Below are 18,687 nucleotides of genomic sequence, written 5' to 3'. Positions count from 1 at the left end.
ATATTCTTTCAATTTTTGGACATCATGAGCGTTGCGTCGGCTCGTCGAAAATCATTGTCCAGTTGGTGCCGTCGCTGTCGTCGGGGCCCCTTCTTTGAGGTTCGATGGTGCATCGGCAGTTCCCGCGAAGCGCGCGCGTCTTCCAGGTTTCTTCGCGTAATTGCGACACGCGACTACCTTACTCTCTAGCATCTTCAACCTCCAGCATCTGCAGGTCATTACACTCATCACTACACCACCCAACACTCGCAACCTCATCTCTGCAACACCGCCAACATGAGCATCGCTATTGATGACGATGAAGAGCTCACGCGCGCGATCGAAGAGCAGGTCAATGAGTGGTCGAGCAACAGCAACGAGTGCTTCACTGTACAGCTTGTGCGTGGCGATGGCTCGGTCAGCGTGTCTGCACATCCAGAATTCACATATGCCCTCTTTGGCGACGAGGAGGCTATATTTGGCTACCAGGACCTGGACATCACCCTGTCCTTTCGCGCTCATGACCTTCAACCCAAGCTGAATGTCAAGTACGGCAAGAAGTTCGAGGAAACGGGCGATGTACAAGCTTCGGATGTAACACTGGGGCTCTCACAATTCTTACCCGCGTCTGCTTTCGATGGCAAGGCGCTTGGGGATCCCGAACCTGGTTTCAAGCCGCCCGGCGAGAAGATACGAGAGTACACACGTGCGGGATGCACGTTCGAGATCTGGTGTGCAAGTCTAGCAGAGCCGGCTGCAAGGCGAATGCTCGAGAATATGCAAATTCTTGCACCTCTGTACATTGACGGCGGCTCCGTTCTTGAGCTTGAGCAGGATTGGACAACGGAGCGGTGGAAGCTGTTCCTCACCTACGAGGTTGATCACAATGCGGGCTCGAAGATCTCGCCATACTCCCTGGCCGGCTATGGAACCTCATACCGTTCTTTCACCTTTCCGGACCGCCAGAGCGACGAGCAGTCAGACATTTTCTCCCCCAGCTCACAGTCTGTCGATGACTTCCTTCCCGCCGCTAACGGTGAGCCCAATCAACTGGGAGAGCTGGCGGACTTCAAGTCTCCTCTTGATCTCCCAAGTCGTGAGCGCCTGTCTCAGTTTCTGATTTTACCGCCTTATCAGGCTGCAGGGCATGGCCAGGAGCTCTACACTGCCATGTACAAACATCTCACATCACCGAAGAATGTTCGGGAATTCACCGTCGAGGATCCCAACGATGCCTTTGATGATCTGCGCGATCGTTGTGATCTCCTGTATCTCCGCGCGAATGTTCCCGAGTTTGCGAATCTGAGGATCAACACAGACGTTCCGACGGAAAATCTGGGCAGCGACTCACTTATCCCGGTCGATCAAATTGTTCCATTGGAAGTCCGCAAGCGCATAAGCAGAGACACCAAGATCATGCCACGTCAGTTTGATAGATTGGTGGAAATGCATACGCTGTCGTTCATTCCACAAGCAAATCGATCGCGTAGCAGAATTACAAAGAGAGAACAGACGAGCAACCCACACGACAAGGCATATTTCTTCTGGCGATTGTATGTGAAGCAGCGTCTTTACGTCTTCAATCGTGATCAGCTTGCCCAGGTGGAGCATGCGGAGAGAGTCGAAAAGCTGGAAGCTGCGCTCGATAGCGTGTTGGAGAAGTACGACGAGCTCATGGAGGTTGTCGWGGCACGAGAGAAGATGAAGGAGGACGAGGAAGGAAATGAGGAGAGAAGCATGAAGACTTCTAAGCGGAAGCGGAGGATCGTGGAGGAGGAGGATGAAGATGAGGACGGCGAATCAGGTGCCGAACAAGAAATTGATGCACTGAGCTCGAATGGTCGCAAGAAGTCCAGAATATGATGCCTCGTCGGACCTATTCTGTGATTGATTTGAAGCAAGGCGTTGGGGATGGAAAATGATCAATCGTGTTCGAATTCTCTAGCGAGCAACGTTCTAAATGAACGGGCGCAATGGGCGCATGGTGCTCGTTGCGGCTGAAATACCATTGTCTTCAAGTGCAAAGATACCCAACACAAATGTTCCTATTCGTACAAACTCAAATCCAAGACAGTGAGCCACGATTACCCCTTCTTGCTGTCTGCGGCATCTAGGTAACGTATCAGGTCCTCAATCGTCACAGCCTTGAGCCCATAGCGACGTGCAAAAGCCAGGCACCCGTCTCTTCGCATCATTCCAAAGTCACCGGCCAACTCGGCCTTGCCCTCGACTACATCGCCGTCCGAGACCATCTCCGCAATCACAGCAACTGGCTCCTTGCCCGCCAACAAGCAAAAGTCCACGCCGGCTTCTGTATGTCCTGGTCGCACTCTCACACCTCCCTCTCGTGCCTGCAATGGCACAACGTGCCCCGGCCGTCTGAAGGTATCCTTCTGAACTTGCGGATCTGCCAATTTCCGACAAGTCAGGCTGCGGTCGTGTGCACTTATACCGGTGGTTACTCCCTCGGCAGCATCGATCGTGATTGTATAGGCGGTCCGGTTGGGATCGAGGTTGTGGGTGACCATCTGCGGGAGCTCTAATCTCGCCGCGAGAGACGGCAGAATGGGCGCACAAATGTACCCTGAGGAGTATCGGATTAAAAACGCAGCTTTCTCGGGCGTGAAGTCTTGCGCTGCGATAATGAGGTCGCCTTCATTCTCGCGGTCAGTGGAGTCCATGACCTGTGAATGGATGTCAGCTTGGGGAGTGAATCCTCGGCGATGCTGTGCGTTGTGTTGTACACACCAGGATGAAGTCGCCATTCTTGAAAGCCTCGACAGCAGAGCTTATGGTGTCGAAAGTGACATCGCCATTCGTGGTCGCCATTATTGTTACTACTGTTCGTCTTGTGTTGACGAGCAGCGAGTGACTGTGACTGTTTCCAGGAAAGATGCCAAAGCTTCCAGGATCAAAGCTCGAATTGGTACTTTTCTGCAGGACAGGTGATGGAACGGGCAATTTGACAGTCCAGATCTGTATGGCGATGTAACAGCAGTGACCTATGAATGTTGTCACGCAAGCTGCCGTTACCGCGTTGGAGATGACGGGTTAACTGTCAATTCTTCGCTAGGTGGGCTGTGGGGCATTGACCGAGGGGTGCTTCTTTTGCCGAATTCGCTTGAACCGCACTTCACTTCCTTCAACACGTCTACATCACATCAACCGCCTTCGACCATTTCACAGCCGTGCTACTTTTAGTTGAGCCTCTGATGGAATGCCGCACGTCGAAACATCTCATTGCACTTCAGGAGCAGTCACATATGTCTCACAGCAAGGWTCCATTCCGCATTACACCCGTGGACGGTGGTGTGGCCTGCCGAGACTCCGAGCCCAGCAGCCGGCTTCGACCGGGGTGTGATTACCGGCTCATGTGAGATATCCGAGATCGGAGGCACCGATGCCCGTAGAGATCATTTGGAACCGGCCCGAAGGATTTGTAGTTATGCAATGTGAATGAGGCGACGGGAATAGTGTCAACCTCACAGAATGTGCGACGGCAAGCTTCCACATCCGGACTGTTGACAAGCGCCTGTTTCCGCTCATCGCCCCTGGCAATACCAGAACACTTCCGGTTTCCTTCTCGATTGATGATGGCCATACCCTCAGTTACCATTCCAATGACACATCGGTGTTAGGTAGTTCTCAAGATCGGGGGGCAGACCACACAAAGGAAACAAGGCAGAGTCGCAAAGGAGTCCACATCCATTGTCGGGGGGCTCTTTGAGGCTAAAGTCGGATGTTTGAACCCTGGCACGAGACACAAGGGTGCTTCGAGAAGCACTTTACCAGGTTCCAAGGTCTGCACGCAGCCGAGAGATGGAGCTACTGTACAGCATGCCGGCCTGAGGTGCATGAAGATCCTGCGCACTGTAATGGACCTGCATTCACCATCAGCACGGAACATGGCGATCGCAKCGTTTCGCCTCTGCTTCCGCTGCCATGCCATTCATGGTAGTTTTCTTGTACAGGACTTGTCAAGTCTTATCCCGCATTGACACGCAAGGTGAAGTTGAGTGGATACAAAGCCCCCAGGGGCAATCCAAATGGCTCAAATGAAGGGTCACCTACGTATTGGCGAAGAAAAGGCAGCACTGATACATACGATGCACTTACACTCCCTCATCCACCATGACACTTGCTGGATAGATGAAGCCGAGAGTTGGTCCTTTGCCTGCATGAGCGGCTAATGGCTATTGATCCACTTTGTCTAGATTGAAGGAGTCATCGCACAAGGCTTCCAGTTTCCGCGCTTTCTGAGGCGAGTCGACGAATAGTTCGTCGTTGCAAGGGGCACTACTACGGCTGCAATTTGCTATTTCGGATCATTCGTCGGATTCCTCTTCTGGTTTCTGCCGGCTGAAACCTGGCGGGGATCTTGCAGGGTTTCCCGGGCTGTCAGCAATCCCTTCAACCGGTTTCTCGACCTCCCAACTGGGAGCTCAGCAGTTGGAAATGAGTCAACTGTAGGCAGCCACATAACTTCTTGCTTTTCGAGTGGCATCTTGGACGCATAATGGTTGTGAGTGAGACGGAACTRCGCAAGTTCAAGAAATGTCACTTCAATATGACCGAAGATGAGGGAAACTGCGCAGGGTATGTTTCAGTCTCGCTACACATCGGACATACGGCTCGTCATCGTTCAGTGACATCTTGCACGAGGGTGTCATAATGCAAAGACCCGAGAGTGGTTCATGACTCCCTAAGAAATGAATCCGCCCTCCGCGGGGTCTTCTCCCGTCTTCCAGCCGCCTTCTAAGGCCACGCTAGACCTTCGCGCAGCGCTAAAGGGGCACTGCTCATTAGCTCTCCTTGCGAAAAGTCCCAGTTGCAGCCAACATGCCCACATGGTGTCGGATCCGTCGTGCGGTACTGTAATCGCCTACTTCRCGTTAGCAGGGATTATACCACATGGACGAGATCTCGCAGATGAGCGCTCCTCGCCATGCTGTGGGTTCGAATTTGTACAGCGGGGCTAGCTGTCGTAGCAATCACACCAGCGTGTCAAACAGGTTTGCAATCAATGCTGTCTACCAGGGTGCGCTTGAGTCGCGTTCTGGAATAGCACTCGACAAAGCTCATGCCGCCGGTCAGGCATTGCTGGTGTTGCAGATCTAAAGATCAGGCGCATGCTACAACTTCTGTGGCCCATGCCAGATCTACCGCCTGACGATGGGCACCGGGCAGTCTGTTGTTATACGGCTGCTACTGTGCGAGGACGGCACCGCAATCTTAGGGTGGACATCTGTGCACTGCTATATATGAGTCCCTTCCGCATAGACTTTTCGGTTGGGTCACTGCTTCAGTCACGCATTCCTTTGGTTGTTCACGCCATCATCATCGCAACCTTCATTCATTCCAGAGCGTTTCCTACACTGTTTGGATTGCCGAGTGTCTTTTGGCCAGCGAGGTTCGCGTCCTAATATTATCACTTCAAGCAACTTGCATAGAGCAAAGGAGACCGCGGAGCGAGGGATAGAGGGAAAGCTCCAAAGAAGGGAGAGCACAATTCGAGTCAGAGCAGCATCAATCATACGCAATCAGCGGCCTAAGCCATCACCAGGCGGGTCGGTGGCAGCATCTCCTTTTGCAACGAAACGGGCGCTTCTAGGACTTCATCGACAGGCCGCCACGAGAGGAACGTAGCCAAGTGAACGCTTTGCTTGCGTGGAAACATTCGTGGCCAGTGACCAGATTACTCCTAACTAGAGAGTTCGCCAAAACGACGCGTCAAATTGGAAGTCGCAGGGAGGTTTTGAGCTGTTGCAGGGAAAATTGGGAGGCAGAAGCAGAAGAAGTGCGAGGATCGGAGGATTTTATTAGAACGGGCGTGAAACAAGACGCGGAAAGACCCGCTTTTCGATCTGCACCTTCCCCTTGGACCTTGGACTTGAACTGCAAGAACGATCAGTTCATCCATCTCTGCAGCGGCCGACGAGCTCTCCTTTAGTATTCACCATCTACACCACGACGTTTAGATAACATCTGGACGCGTTCGACCCCGCCGACGATTGCAGCACGCCGCATCAGCTCTTCGCCGCCGGTCTACCTACCTCCTAGCGCACAGCGCGCGTCGCACCCCGAGCACAATCYTCATCAACCACATCTACACGACTCGACTCCCTTCGCGCAAAATACACCCGGCACGCCTTCGACGCCTCCAGACGGGCTTCTCAGCTCATCAGCGCCGTCCTGCGGACGCGTGTGACCGTCACCGACCCGGCGAAAAGAAATTTACAGTCAGTCAAACCTTGGGTGCAGAATCAGGCAAGAGGTTGCGGGTTGCGTTGGATGTCTCTTCCGTCGATCGAGTACATTCTGCTCATGCAGCAAAGCAAGCGCCGAGACAGCTTCACTGGCGCGCACATGGACATTAATCATCTTCTTACTAACCGCAAAACCGCAGGCCTAGGACGGAACATGCAAATGCAATACGAGTTGGCTCCACCGCAGATGGCTATGAGCACTGGAAACTACGCTCAGACCCTCTACGTTCCGAACAGCAATAGGATAAAGTCTGAAGGCACCGGCTCGGATCGCGGCGCTTCTCCTCACATTTCCGACCACTCGAGATATTCTTCGCAGACACCGCAAAACGCAGCACCGACTTTCCAGCAAATCGCCGCTCTGTCGAACTTCCCATCCCAGATCCCACATCAGCAGCAGCAGAACGGCATGTCTGTCCTCCAGCATGCATATCAGCCGACACCGGTTCAAGAGCAGTACCATCAGCAACAGCAGCAGCAGCAACAACAGCAGCAGCATTACCAGCCCGCTGGCTCAATGGGCTCCGCACCTCCCGACGAAGGTGGCAGGGCAAGCACTGGTAGCACCGGTTTGCCAAAGGCGTTTGCATGTTCGACTTGTAGCAAAGGGTTCGCCAGGAGGAGTGATCTAGCGCGTCATGGTGCGAACGTCCCCATTCCTACTTGCCATTGTCACGACTAACGCGCAATAACAGAGCGTATCCATAGCGGCGTCCGACCGCACGTTTGCGAACACCCTGGCTGCGGCAAACAGTTCATTCAACGTTCCGCTCTGACGGTTCACTCACGCGTTCACACGGGCGAGAAGCCGCACATGTGCGAGCGATGTGGCAAGGTATACCACTTTCACTTCGTTTCGCCTTTTGTTCACGCTGACCCTCCATGTAGCCCTTCTCCGACTCTAGTTCGCTGGCTCGCCACCGACGCATCCACTCCGGAAAGAGGCCCTACAAGTGCCCGTATGCAGACTGTCAAAAAACCTTCACCCGTCGCACGACACTCACCCGTCACCAAAATCATCACACCGGCACGATCGAGGAGTCTGAGGCTGCCACCGCCGCTGCTCTCGCCTCGCGGGCTTCTGTACACAATCAGCGCTCCAGAGGCTCGGACGAGGAGAACGATTTCTCAGGAGACAACAAGTCCCCCATGCCCCAACAGCCTGATCGACAAGCTTCAGCGTCGCCTGCCACGGGCATGAATGGCGCGCCAATGCAGCAGAGGCAATCGTCCGACTATTATATGAGCGCCATGAACGCGGCCGCGATGGTTCCAGCACACATGCGCAACGGATTGCAGCCGTCTCCACGCCCCCAGTCTCCTGCTCACACACAGTACCCTATGGCGTCAAATGGTTCCCAGGGACGACCATCCCTCACCTCTAACCCTTCGTCTGGCTACAACCCGCCGCACATCCTCGAACCACCTACTGCCAACGGCCAGCAGCAAGGCGCGAGCGGCCACAACAGCCCACACATGAACGCTGCGCTTGGCTGGCAATCTCCACACAATGGTATTGCACCCCCTCAAACCACCGAATACACGTACCCCGCGGACGTCAACAATGGCGGATACACCACTGCCCCCATGTATTACCAGCAAGCCGCGGTGCAGCGGCCGCACAGTACTGGTCCGCTTGATCACTACAACCCGATGCGTGGTCAGGAGATGTGGGCACAGCAGCAGCAATAGGAAGTCACTGCCGAGTCCTCGCAGCCTCCTCACAACACGCACGTGAGCACAAGCTTTGGAATTCACACTCCACGACGAGCTCACATGCCATCATCGGACATTGAAGACATGTCATCTTGAAAGTGGATGGAAAATTTGCATCTCTAGAACTTGCATTTCCTTCACAAAGGCGTTCGGAAAACTGATACCCTGGCTTTGTTTTGTGGATTCGTTCGATGGGCTCCTGCACCGTTCTCTGATTGAGAGCGCGCACTCTCTTCTCTTTTGTTTATTTGTGGCTCTGCATGGCGTTCAAGCGTCTCATGGGTTCCCTCGGGGCGTGGACTCTTTCATGAGCTGTGCGATGAGGTACATAATGAGTGAGAGTTGCGATGAGCATGATAGAATGCACCGCTCTCTACCTCTCCGCCACACGCTGGGAGCACTTCGCTTTGGGAGAAGACCGGCGAGTCTTCATGGGCGCAAGGCGACAAGGCGCAGAGTGGGAGGCGATCCACCAGCGGAAGATGAGCCGGTGTGCTCTCTTCGTCTCCCGTAGGAGTCTTATAATATTAAAGTAATAATGATCGTAATCAGTCAGTTGTCTGCTGCCTCTCGCGTGTAGATCAATCGGTACCTAGTCCCTGCAGATGTCGCACGGACAAATACTAATGCAACGCAAACCTCGAGGCTTGTTTCGTACGTGCACGACCGATCGCCAACCATTCATCCGCAGCTCGGTCTCAGCCTCCCTCACCTACAATCCTCAGCCAAAGCCGTAGTCACGGTGCCCGCAGGTCCTCGTTGCTGTCGCTTCCATACCACAGCAATTGGCGGCATGGTTTGCACAATTCCGAGCTCAGACTTGCGAGCAGACTCGTCCACGTCAGCGACGACTTCATCTTCACCTACCACACATAGGGTTGCCAAACGCGTGATCAGCAAAAGAACAGGACGAAGCAGCAGATTCGCAAACACCAGTGTCAGCGGCGGAGCAATGGCTTTGGACAACCTGGATAACGTGGCGCGGACCGCAAAGGGGCAGAGCGTGGACGGCGGTGGTCGCACTGAGGTGGACGGGACATGTGAAGGCACATTGGCATTTCAACCATGTCCTATCACGGATAAGGATGAAATGCCGTTCAGGCTGATGGACCTCCCCACGGAAATTCGGCTTGTAGGAATTCAATTTGAATACATGTCGGTGCCGATTTGGCTAACTCCTGTTCGCAGGAAATCTATCGAGCATGTCTGACCAGGCCGTATCCCATCTTGCTGTCAAGGCAACCACAGCTGCCYAAGAGTGAAGCAAGACCAGGTCTTGGTTCGTCTGCGGACAATGCTTCCCGGGCACAACATCGTCGTGCTATGAGGGCCACCGCTAGTCATCTACCCGCTCAAACGACTTCCAGCCACATCGCAAATGCGCCTCCGCAGTCTGCGGTGGCTCTTCCAGCCAGAAACACCGCTGCTGGTACTGGCTCGGGGTTCCAACTTCTTGTTACTGCTGTGGGACCGCAGGCTGGCTGGCAGACTGATTTAGGTCGTGATAGGTCTGGTGAGGGAACTGGAGTGCAGCGCAACCAGCGCGGGGATCCACTTCTGACTAGCATCCTCCGTGTCAACAAGGAGGTCTACAAGGAGGCACGTGGTGTGCTTTACAGTGAAAACTACTTCACTCTCGATCTAAACACTGCTCAGAGTACACTCGCATGCTTACATCAGCGCTCACGACGCCAGATTAAGCATATCGAACTGGAAATTCCGAGTTATAACGACATTCTGGAGCGATTCCAGGAGACGGTGCGACTCAGCTTGCGCTATTGCTCAGGTCTGAAGGAGTGTTGTATACATATGCCCTTCATGCTCCCCGGAGCTGATGGCAGTGGAACCAGCGGTAACACGACCGTGTACGCCAACGGTTTCGACATTCTGCGCTGGTTACCACAGGAGTGCAACATCGTCTTGGAGGGCGCCACATGCGTTGAAATCGAACAGGTGGTCAGCAAACATCGTCACCTAGCCAAGACGCTCGACAAGGTAAGCGGCTCGTAACGAGATTCCTCGCTGTCACGTTTCCACTCCTCGCTCAGGCGTTGAGCTCCACTTCACGATTATGCACCATCTCCTAATTTGCTCACCTTACATTTTGCAATGCTTTTACTGCAAAGTGTCATCTGACTAACGTTTACAAGCTGGCGTACGCCCGTCGGCAACTCATCTCCAACGAAACCGGGCAACCCCAAGCTTGAAACTCGGTGTCATCGACGCTCTCATCTAACGGACTCGCTGATTATTGGAGCGGGCACGGAATGGAGCAAAAGGTTTGGTATGCGCTACTCACTATTCTGAGTGACTGCCTCCAAATATTGATCCGGAACAAAATCAGGTCAGCTGAGAAAGGACGGTAATTAATGCGATTTTCACCAATTCTGCTGGAGAAATTGCTTGTCTTCGCTGATCGAAGCTTGGGAAGCTAGGGCTGCACCGATAAGACGGACTCTAGGCGCGAGAGTGAGAAATCGTTGATACTAAAAGGCTGTGAGACAGGGAGTCGAGCTTAGTGAAGGTTATGCGAGGCGTTGGCGTTGAGGCAATGTGCAAGCATAATTTTCGCTTGGCGGTGATTTGGATGATTCGTTGGGAGCAAACCGCTCACTCCTGCAACAGGATGATCTTTCGACTTGTAAGCCAGATGAAATGCTAGGTACCTAGGTATCACTCTATGATCTCGGTCAACAGTGCCTTTTGTCAACCCGAACGCAGCGTTGAGAGGATTTTTGGGGGGGTGGTTGTAGATGAGTACTCGCTGCAGTGATCGTCCTTCGGAGTGAAGCTCATGGTGGTCAATACAGCTCAAAAGCGCTCTCAAGCATCAAGTAACGTTAAGCGTCTCACGATTCGACAGTAAACGGTGCTTACTTTTACCATTGATTTTAAAGCTCTATGCCGCATTGCATCGCTGTGCAGATATGGCAGTCATAAATAAGTTTCCCTCCGCATCTAGAGCAGGAGCAACCCCAACGCCGCGCTAAAGTCAAGATTGCAACAAACGGGCTGTGGAAAGCCCCCGGTAACATAAAGACCGCGCTCCACCTCTCGAACGAAGTCCTCGTCTAGGCCCGCGAACCGCTCAACTGCCGATATCACTTTCTGGTGTAATCTTTGAGAATGCCAGTCATGTGCTTGTTCGTCGTCTTCATGCCCCCGCGTCTGGTGGGCTTCTTTCGCTCCTTTTTCCCTCCTACCTTCTTCACTTCCTTCACCTGACTCGTGGGTACGATACCGGCCTTCTCCAGTTCATTCCTGATCTCAGTCTCAGTAGCAGGAAGTTTGGTCTTGTTCCAAAACTCGCGGAAATCGTCATCAATGTGCACGTGATAGGACGGGGAGTTTGGCCAGACCATCTTGGGAGCATTGTCCTTGGTCTGCCGCGTCACCAGAATAGCATTCTGCTTCTCAAGCGCATCAATGGCAGGGATGCAATTTGGCCAGCCGTCTTTGAGCTCTTTGACGAGGATTCCTTGTGCGGTGGTCTGACGGGCAAGATAATTCTTGAGTTCTTCTGCGTTGGTGACAGGATGAGAAGGCCTGTATTTGAAGCTGTCCCTGCCGTTTGCGCTACGGGATTTGGGGACGAATTCGACGCGTTCATTTCCTTGCAAAGCCTTGCGAATGAGAGCTCCCTGTGTTCTGGCTTCATCGGTAGGGAGGGAGAGATAGCTGATGACATCGTCCAAGGCCAATTCTTGTGGGTTTTTCGTCTTCAGGTAGTTGATGGCGACGTTGACTTGGGTCATGAGCGAAGAGCCGCTCCCGGCGCTTGGCAGCTGGAATGCGGCATCATGGTTACGCTTGGTAGCATCGACTGCGGCGGCCGCGGTCGTAGTCGTCGCGGGCGCGGAGGGTTTGGGGGTCGCTCGCGCAGAGCCAGAACCAGAGCCAGGTGGTCGCGCCGAGCCTATGTTCCGAGAGGTGGCCGAGGCTAATTCGCCCTTGTACTTAGCAAGGGAGCTGGAGAGCGACATGGTGTTGAGCGTGTGTGCGGAGACTGCAATTAAGCGTTCCGTCGGTGGTCATGGGAGGGAGAACAAAGTGCTGTCTTCCATCGCTCTTTCCGCATGTGATTGATTACTAACCGCAACCAGCCAACGCTAAAGTCAACGCGCGCCTCACACACAACCACCATCTTCCCGCCATTAACCATTCCTTGCGTAGCGCGCTGGACTACCAACAACACGACACCCACACAATGGTCTAGCTGCATGCGATTGCAATCATGAGGACTCGCGCACAAGGTGCCACGGGCGACGTCGATGTCGCCTACCTCGCAAGCGTATTCGAGCTCGCCGAACCGGACGTGCAGACGCTGTTGGACCAGCCGACCGCTGAACTTGTCCATGATTTCCTGCAATCAATCGCTAGCAAGGCTCAAGAGTATGATGCTCTGCGAGCTGAGAAGCTCCGTTTGGAGGTTGAGTTGGAAAACACCATTCGCTCCACCGACGCCAAAGTCAAAGCCCACAAGGCAGCCGTCACTCGTCAAGCGAATGAGGTCGAGGATTTGAGGAAGAAATTGAACGAGTCGGAATCCGCGCGTGAGACGCTGGCCACCGAAACAGAGCACCTTCGATTGTCAAGCTCAGGCACCACAGCCGAAACCCAGACCTTGCGACAAAGAATCGAGTCGCTGGAAGCATCTAATCGCAGCGCTCTGGCGCTTGTAGAGAGCAAGTCGACGGAAAAAGACAACGCGGTTTCCGAGCTATCTGAGCTGCACGGCAAGCTTCTCAAGTCCCGGACTGAAGTGAGCGAACTCGAGCAGGCAAACCAGGCGCTCGAAGATGCGGTGTCTCAACAAAAGTTCAAGGAACACAGCCTTCAGCAGGAAATTGCTCAACTCAAGAAGAACAATGAGTGGCATTCCAACGAACTCCAGACACGTACTTCAGACTTCAGCAAGTTCCGCAAAGAGCGCAATGCCCGCATATCTACTCTTGAGCGTGAGCTCGAGGAGAGCAATGCCACCGTCGAGGCATTGCAGCGCACCGAGAAAACCCTTCGACAACGCTTGGAGGAGATCCAGTCCAAGGCCGACGATGCATTTGCACGCATTGCGAGCTTACAGGAGGAGGCATCTCGGAAGGAGCAAGGCTTGCGGGCCGAAGTGGATGGTAGCAAACGTCTGGCAGAGCTGCAGGCTCAAAATGCCGCAACTCACAAGGCCCGCCTGCAGGAGGTCAATGCACAGGTGGACCAGCTGAGGGACGATGCCGCCGAGGAGATCGGGCGTCTGCAGGCTGAGATTGAAACTGAACGTGCAGACAAGGAGAACGTGGAGCGCACTGTGGCCGAGCTGGAACTCACAGTGGAGCGCTTGCAGCAGCAGCAGCAAGTGCGAACTTCTCGACCTGGGACGCCTATGCGCAATGGTGGAATTGAGCCTCACACACCCGGACGATTCGGGTCGCGTGCTGGATCTCCCAATGCTTTGGCAGGATCGATGCGCAAGTCGATCGGTGGACTCAGCTTCACTCAGCTATACGCCGATTGCACTGAGGCTCGGGAGGAATTAGAGAATGAGCGCCGGCGCACGCACAAGCTTTCCACCGCCATGGACGAGCTCATCACACAGCTGGAAAACAAAAAGCCCGAGCTGGAAGACCTTCGCGCCGAGCACGACCGTTTAGAGATTGAGGTTTCAAACTTTTCCCACCTTCTCGATGAAGCGAATGAGAACCGCGATGCCGCCGTTCGTGAGTCTGAGCGCTTCCGAAGTGAAGCAGACGTCGCTGTACGCGAAGGTCAGATACTGCGCCAACAACTGCGCGATCTCTCGGCTCAGCTGAGAATGCTTATGGTCGACAGCCAAGCTCGCGATCAAGGCCTCGCCGAGATGTCTACAGAGGAACGCCTCGAGCTGGAGCGATATGCACGAGGTGAGATCGACGATTCTGCGCTCGATGAAATGTCCAGCACTGGCCAATGGATTTCCGAGCGGCTTGTACTCTTCCGAGACGTTTCCGAGCTGCAGGCGCAGAACGAGAAATTGCTTCGTCTTACGCGCGAACTGGGCGAGAAGATGGAGGGCGAAGAGGCACGAGAGCAGGCGAGACAATCTGCCACGGACGCACAWGCGGTGGAGAACCTCCGACAACAGGTCGATCGCTACAAGGACGAAATTCAGTCAACCACGACACAGATGGAAAGCTATGTCAAGGAGCGCGATATGTTCAGACGCATGCTTCAACACCGCGGACAACTCGCACCCGATGCAGATCTGCAGGCGATGTTTGGGCAGAGCATGGGACCAGGCACACCGCGGAGAGGCAGCATTGCCCCTCAAGCAACTCCGCGCAAGGAAGACGACTGGGAGAAGTTATTCAGAGAACTCCAAACGAGCTTCGATCAGTACCGAGAGGAGATCTCTCAGGACCGCAAGCAACTCAAGGATCAAGCAGACAGCTTGGCTCGTGAGAAGAGCACACTACAAGCCGATATCGCCCGCGCCCAATCACAGCTCACTCTTGCGTCCCAGCGTTACGACATGCTTCAGTCGAACTTCAACGCATCGAGGAGCGAGAATATCGAGCTGCAAAAACGCTACCAACAAACGGGTGAGCAGGCTGCTAAGCAGGGCGCCAAAGTCCAGCAGTTGGTAGAGGATCTTGCGGAATCTCAAGCCAAGGTAGAATCTCATCGAACCGACCTCGCCAACGCGAAAGCAGAAAAGGAGCTTTGGAAGCGCATCGAGGCGCGCTTGACAGAGGACAACAAGAGTCTCATGGAAGAGCGCAGCAGACTCAACAAGAATCTTGTTGACCTCCAGAACTTACAGAACGAGCATGCTCTGACCGAATCTGAGACCCGCCGCCGGGTGGAGAGTCGTATTGAGACGCTCGAGACGGAGTTGAGCAGCACCAAAAAGAAGCTCGACACTGAAGTCGACGAGAGCAGGAAGGCGGCACTGCGCCGGGAGTATGAGGAAGGTCAAAGCCGCACGCGCATTGATGATTTGGTCAAGAGCCTTGGCAACGTACGCGAGGAGCTCGTGGCTGCCAAGACTACCCGCGATCAGCTGCAAACTCGCATTGATGAGATGAAGATCGAACTCCGGGCTGCCGAAGAGAAGGTCACGGCCCTGCAGCCTCGGCCGACGCCGCGCAACCAACCCTCGACTCAGAATGGACAGGCGAACGCAGATGGTGAAGAACTTTCGGCCGAGCAACGTCTTGCATTTGAGGCATCGGAGCTCCGTCGTGATCTGGAGCTGTCAAAGGCTGAGGTCGAGAGTATCAAGCAGCAGATGCAGTACTATAAAAGCATCGCGCAGACTACCGAGGAGCAACTCGCGAATCTCACAGAAACAGCCGACCAGTACAAGGAAGATAACGATGCTGCCCTGGYAGAGAAAGATGCCAAGATAGCAGAACTTGAGCAGCGCATTGAAGACTTAATTTCGGAGTTAACGACCACCAACTCTGAGCTTTCTGGGCTTCGTGCCAAGGCTGAGGACAGCGACCGTCTACTTGCTGAGCAAAAAGCCTCATACGAGTCTGAATTGGCCCGCCTACATGACGATGTTGAGGGTCACGCTGAGGCGAAGACCATGTTCCAGCAAGATATCAAAGCGCAAGCAGAGATCGCTCAGCAAGCTCAGCAGAGCTACGAAGACGAATTGCTCAAGCACGCCGAAGCTGCCAAGTCTCTTCACACCGTGCGCAAGGAATACAACGATCTCCGCACCCAGGTTGCGGGAATCAAGGCTGAATGTGAAGMGGCTAAGGCGAGCTTGGAGCGTGGTGAAGAAAGCTGGGCTGAGCAGCGTGAGCGATTCGAACGCGAATTGGAAGAGGTCAAGCGGAGACGTCAAGATGTCGACCAGCAAAACAAGTTGCTACACCAGCAAATGGAGTCGTTTTCTGCAGAGCTTGCCGCTCTCCGTCAAGGTCGTGCTGCCAACACGGCCGATAGCGAGGGCACGCCTTCTGGATCTGGCGGTGAGAACAACTACCAAGAAGTCATCAAGTTCCTGCGCCGCGAGAAGGAAATTGTGGATGTGCAGTACGAGCTATCCATTCAAGAGTCCAAGCGCCTTCAGCAGCAGCTCGACTATGCCAACACGCAACTGGAGGAAGCGCGGCAGAAGCTGTCTGATGAACGCCGACAATCTGCCGAAAAGATCAATTCTGAAGCTAGCACCAGCAAGCTGACAGATACTATCAACGAGTTGAACGTCTTCCGCGAATCAGCTACCACGCTGCGCAACGAGGCCCGACAATCCCGCGACAAGCTCGCTGAGAAGAGCAAGGAGGTTGACCGTCTTTTTGCCGAGCTCGARCCGCTCAAGGGACGTGTTGGCGAGCTCGAGGGCCAGCTTGAGAGCAAGGATGGTGAATTCAAGCTCTTGCAGGCCGATCGTGACCACTGGCGTGAGCGTACGCAAAATATCATCAGCAAGTACGACCGTGTCGATCCCGCCGAGCTGGAGGGTCTCAACAAGCAGTTGGAGGACCTAAAGGCTGAGAAAGAACGTCTCGAAGCTGAGCAAGGACCGATGAAGGAGCAAATCGATGGGTTCGAGGCTCGTATTGAGGAGGAGAGATCGACCGTGCACGCCAGTCAACAAGCACGGATTGATACTATCAAGCGACAGGCCAAGGATCAGGACACCAAGCGGAAAGATGCAATCGCAAGGTTGACACAGGAGCGCCAGGCGCTCCAGTCATCGTTTGACGCCCTCACTAGCGAGCTTGAAGAAACAAAGGTCAAATTGGTCGAGGCCAATGCCGCGCTAGAAGAAGCACGCGCCAGCACCTCAAAGGCGCAAGATGACGATGCTGAGGAAGGTCAAGTTCAAGAAGATGGCTCGGCAACCGGCAACAGCGAGGAGCTTGCTGCTCTCCAGTCTCGTGCATCCCAAGCTGAAGCCGGCGCGAGTGAGCAGCTCAGCCGCGCTGATGGCTTGGCCGTCCAGGTCCAAGAATTGGAGGCACGAGTGCAGGAATACGAAGTCCAGGTTGCCAGCCTGCAACAGCAACTTGAAACAGCTCAGAATGTTGGTGAGGTCGAGGCGACTACATCTACCGAGACAGACACAGAGGCCTTGAATAAACTCAAGCATGAACTTGCCACGGCCCAGGAGGAGGTTGAAGCACTTCGTGCCRGCGCTTCTGCGCCCTCAGAACCTGTTGCAAACGCGGAGCCTGCCGCCGGCGAAAAGTCGGTGGCTGATCAGGTGGCTGAAGAAGTCGCTAAGCTTCGTGCTGAGCTCGAGCAGCAGCATCAGGTGGTGCTCGCTGATATGGAGGCGAAGACTAAGAACAGAATCGAAACGATGAAAAAGGGTTTGACGAAGCAACTCCATGATGGCAGAGCCAAGCAGCGTGAAGAGATGCAATCTGAGCTAGTCGCCAAGCATTCGGAAGAAGTCCAGCGGTTGAAAGATGGGCACGCAGCAGCCATTGCACAGCTTAAGGAGGAGCACAAGGCAGAGCTTGAGAAGCTTACCGCAAGCGGAGCGGCCGCTGTGGAGAAGGCCGAAGTCGTGTCTGAGGCAGCGCCCCAAGCCGAGCTCAATGTTGAATCCTTGAATTTGTCAACTGACCAGGCGAAGCATCTGGTCAAGACCAACAAGATCATCAACGAGCTGTTGAAAGCTAACATCATCAGCAAGGTTGAGCAGCACACCGCGCCTTTGAAGGCACTCATTGCCCAGAAGGATGATGAGATTGCCAAGCTCAAATCTGAACTTGAAAACATGTCTAGCGCATCGCACGATGGTGCTGAGAACGGCGATGCTGCAGCCCGCGTGGAGCTTGAGCGACAGCTTGAGGCCGCCAAAGAAGAGAGGGRGACTGCCGTGCGCCAGGCCGTTGATGCTGCGGAGAAGAAAGTCAAGCTACAGCTCAACATGCGTGACATCGCCATGGCCAAGATCGCTGTCGTCAAGAAGGCCGCGGCCGAGACGCCGCAGAAGTCTGTCAAGGAGGTGTGGGATGTTGCCGATAAAGCTCGTCCCGCTGCACCAGCTGCCGCTACGGCAAAGTCAACCCCAGCGGCGGCATCTTCAGCCTCTACCAAGCCTGCCATACCTGCCACTCCCACCTCTGCTCAGGCTCCAGCAGCTGTCCCGGCATCACAGGCGGCGAATGTCGACAAGCTCAAAGCGAGGGAACAACGCTTCGGGTCTGCTTCCGCTCCTACCACTGCCACTCCAGCACAGGGTGCAGGACGTCCAACGCCCAGCGGCCCAGCGGCTACTACGGCTGGGGGTATAGCCCCAGCCAAGCGTACGATCGCTGCTCCGACTACAACGACGGCTGCACGCAGAACATCGTCTTCTGGGCTTCCCGTGGCTGGCAGCAAGTTGCCAACTGCTCCTCGCAGCAGGTCTGGCAGCACTGCAGGCAACAACAGTCTGTCCATCAAAGGAAGTGCGGCCGGCTCTCAACGCGGTGGGGCTAATGGGCTATCACGCGGCGGTCGTGGCGGGTTTGTCGGCCCTGGTCGTGGAGGTCAGGCGAATGCTGGTCAAAAGCGTCAGCATGACGGCGCTGACGGAGGTGATGGCAACAAGAGAATGAGAGGCGGAGCTCAAGGCGGATCGGGCTAGGAGCATGATTCACGCCGGGGTTGAGCTTTTCTGCCGCGCTTTTTCCTTGTAAGGTGTACTGGACAAAGGACGGGTGGTGGGTGGTGGGTGGGTGGCGCTCATATCGCGCAATGGGCATTGCAAACTTAGCATTTTCGTGGAGTCGTGGGAAAAGGG

The 18,687-nt window shown here is 54.6% G+C and overlaps 6 protein-coding genes; 4 read left to right on the top strand and 2 right to left on the bottom strand.

The window, feature by feature from the left end:
• Nucleotides 1-276: 276 nt before the first annotated feature.
• On the top strand, nt 277-1,842 carry RCC_10586 (uncharacterized protein; the record flags this gene model as incomplete). Its single annotated transcript, XM_023775813.1, has 1 exon — nt 277-1,842. The coding sequence occupies one exon, from the start codon at nt 277-279 to the stop codon at nt 1,840-1,842; it is 1,566 nt and encodes a 521-aa protein (XP_023631581.1).
• A 221-nt stretch (nt 1,843-2,063) lies between these two features.
• RCC_10585 (probable 3,4-dihydroxy-2-butanone 4-phosphate synthase) lies at nt 2,064-2,808 on the bottom strand (the record flags this gene model as incomplete). XM_023775812.1 has 2 exons in its annotated part: nt 2,064-2,663; nt 2,728-2,808. 2 exons carry the CDS (start codon nt 2,806-2,808, stop codon nt 2,064-2,066), a joined length of 681 nt encoding a protein of 226 aa, XP_023631580.1.
• A 3,591-nt stretch (nt 2,809-6,399) lies between these two features.
• RCC_10584 (related to protein glass) lies at nt 6,400-7,937 on the top strand (the record flags this gene model as incomplete). XM_023775811.1 has 3 exons in its annotated part: nt 6,400-6,886; nt 6,941-7,080; nt 7,134-7,937. 3 exons carry the CDS (start codon nt 6,400-6,402, stop codon nt 7,935-7,937), a joined length of 1,431 nt encoding a protein of 476 aa, XP_023631579.1.
• A 976-nt stretch (nt 7,938-8,913) lies between these two features.
• On the top strand, nt 8,914-10,168 carry RCC_10583 (uncharacterized protein; the record flags this gene model as incomplete). XM_023775810.1 has 3 exons in its annotated part: nt 8,914-9,093; nt 9,150-9,956; nt 10,112-10,168. 3 exons carry the CDS (start codon nt 8,914-8,916, stop codon nt 10,166-10,168), a joined length of 1,044 nt encoding a protein of 347 aa, XP_023631578.1.
• An 894-nt stretch (nt 10,169-11,062) lies between these two features.
• RCC_10582 (related to transcription initiation factor TFIIE, beta subunit, putative) lies at nt 11,063-11,944 on the bottom strand (the record flags this gene model as incomplete). The annotated part of the gene is made up of 1 exon (XM_023775809.1): nt 11,063-11,944. The coding sequence occupies one exon, from the start codon at nt 11,942-11,944 to the stop codon at nt 11,063-11,065; it is 882 nt and encodes a 293-aa protein (XP_023631577.1).
• A 251-nt stretch (nt 11,945-12,195) lies between these two features.
• On the top strand, nt 12,196-18,531 carry RCC_10581 (related to nucleoprotein TPR; the record flags this gene model as incomplete). Its single annotated transcript, XM_023775808.1, has 1 exon — nt 12,196-18,531. One exon carries the CDS (start codon nt 12,196-12,198, stop codon nt 18,529-18,531), a length of 6,336 nt encoding a protein of 2,111 aa, XP_023631576.1.
• Nucleotides 18,532-18,687: the final 156 nt, after the last annotated feature.

The sequence above is a fragment of the Ramularia collo-cygni genome (assembly GCF_900074925.1).
Source record: "Ramularia collo-cygni strain URUG2 genome assembly, contig: RCC_scaffold23, whole genome shotgun sequence".
NCBI lineage: Eukaryota > Fungi > Ascomycota > Dothideomycetes > Mycosphaerellales > Mycosphaerellaceae > Ramularia > Ramularia collo-cygni.
The sequence above is the reverse complement of the archived record's forward strand: the minus strand, read 5'-3'. Positions and strand labels throughout refer to the sequence as shown.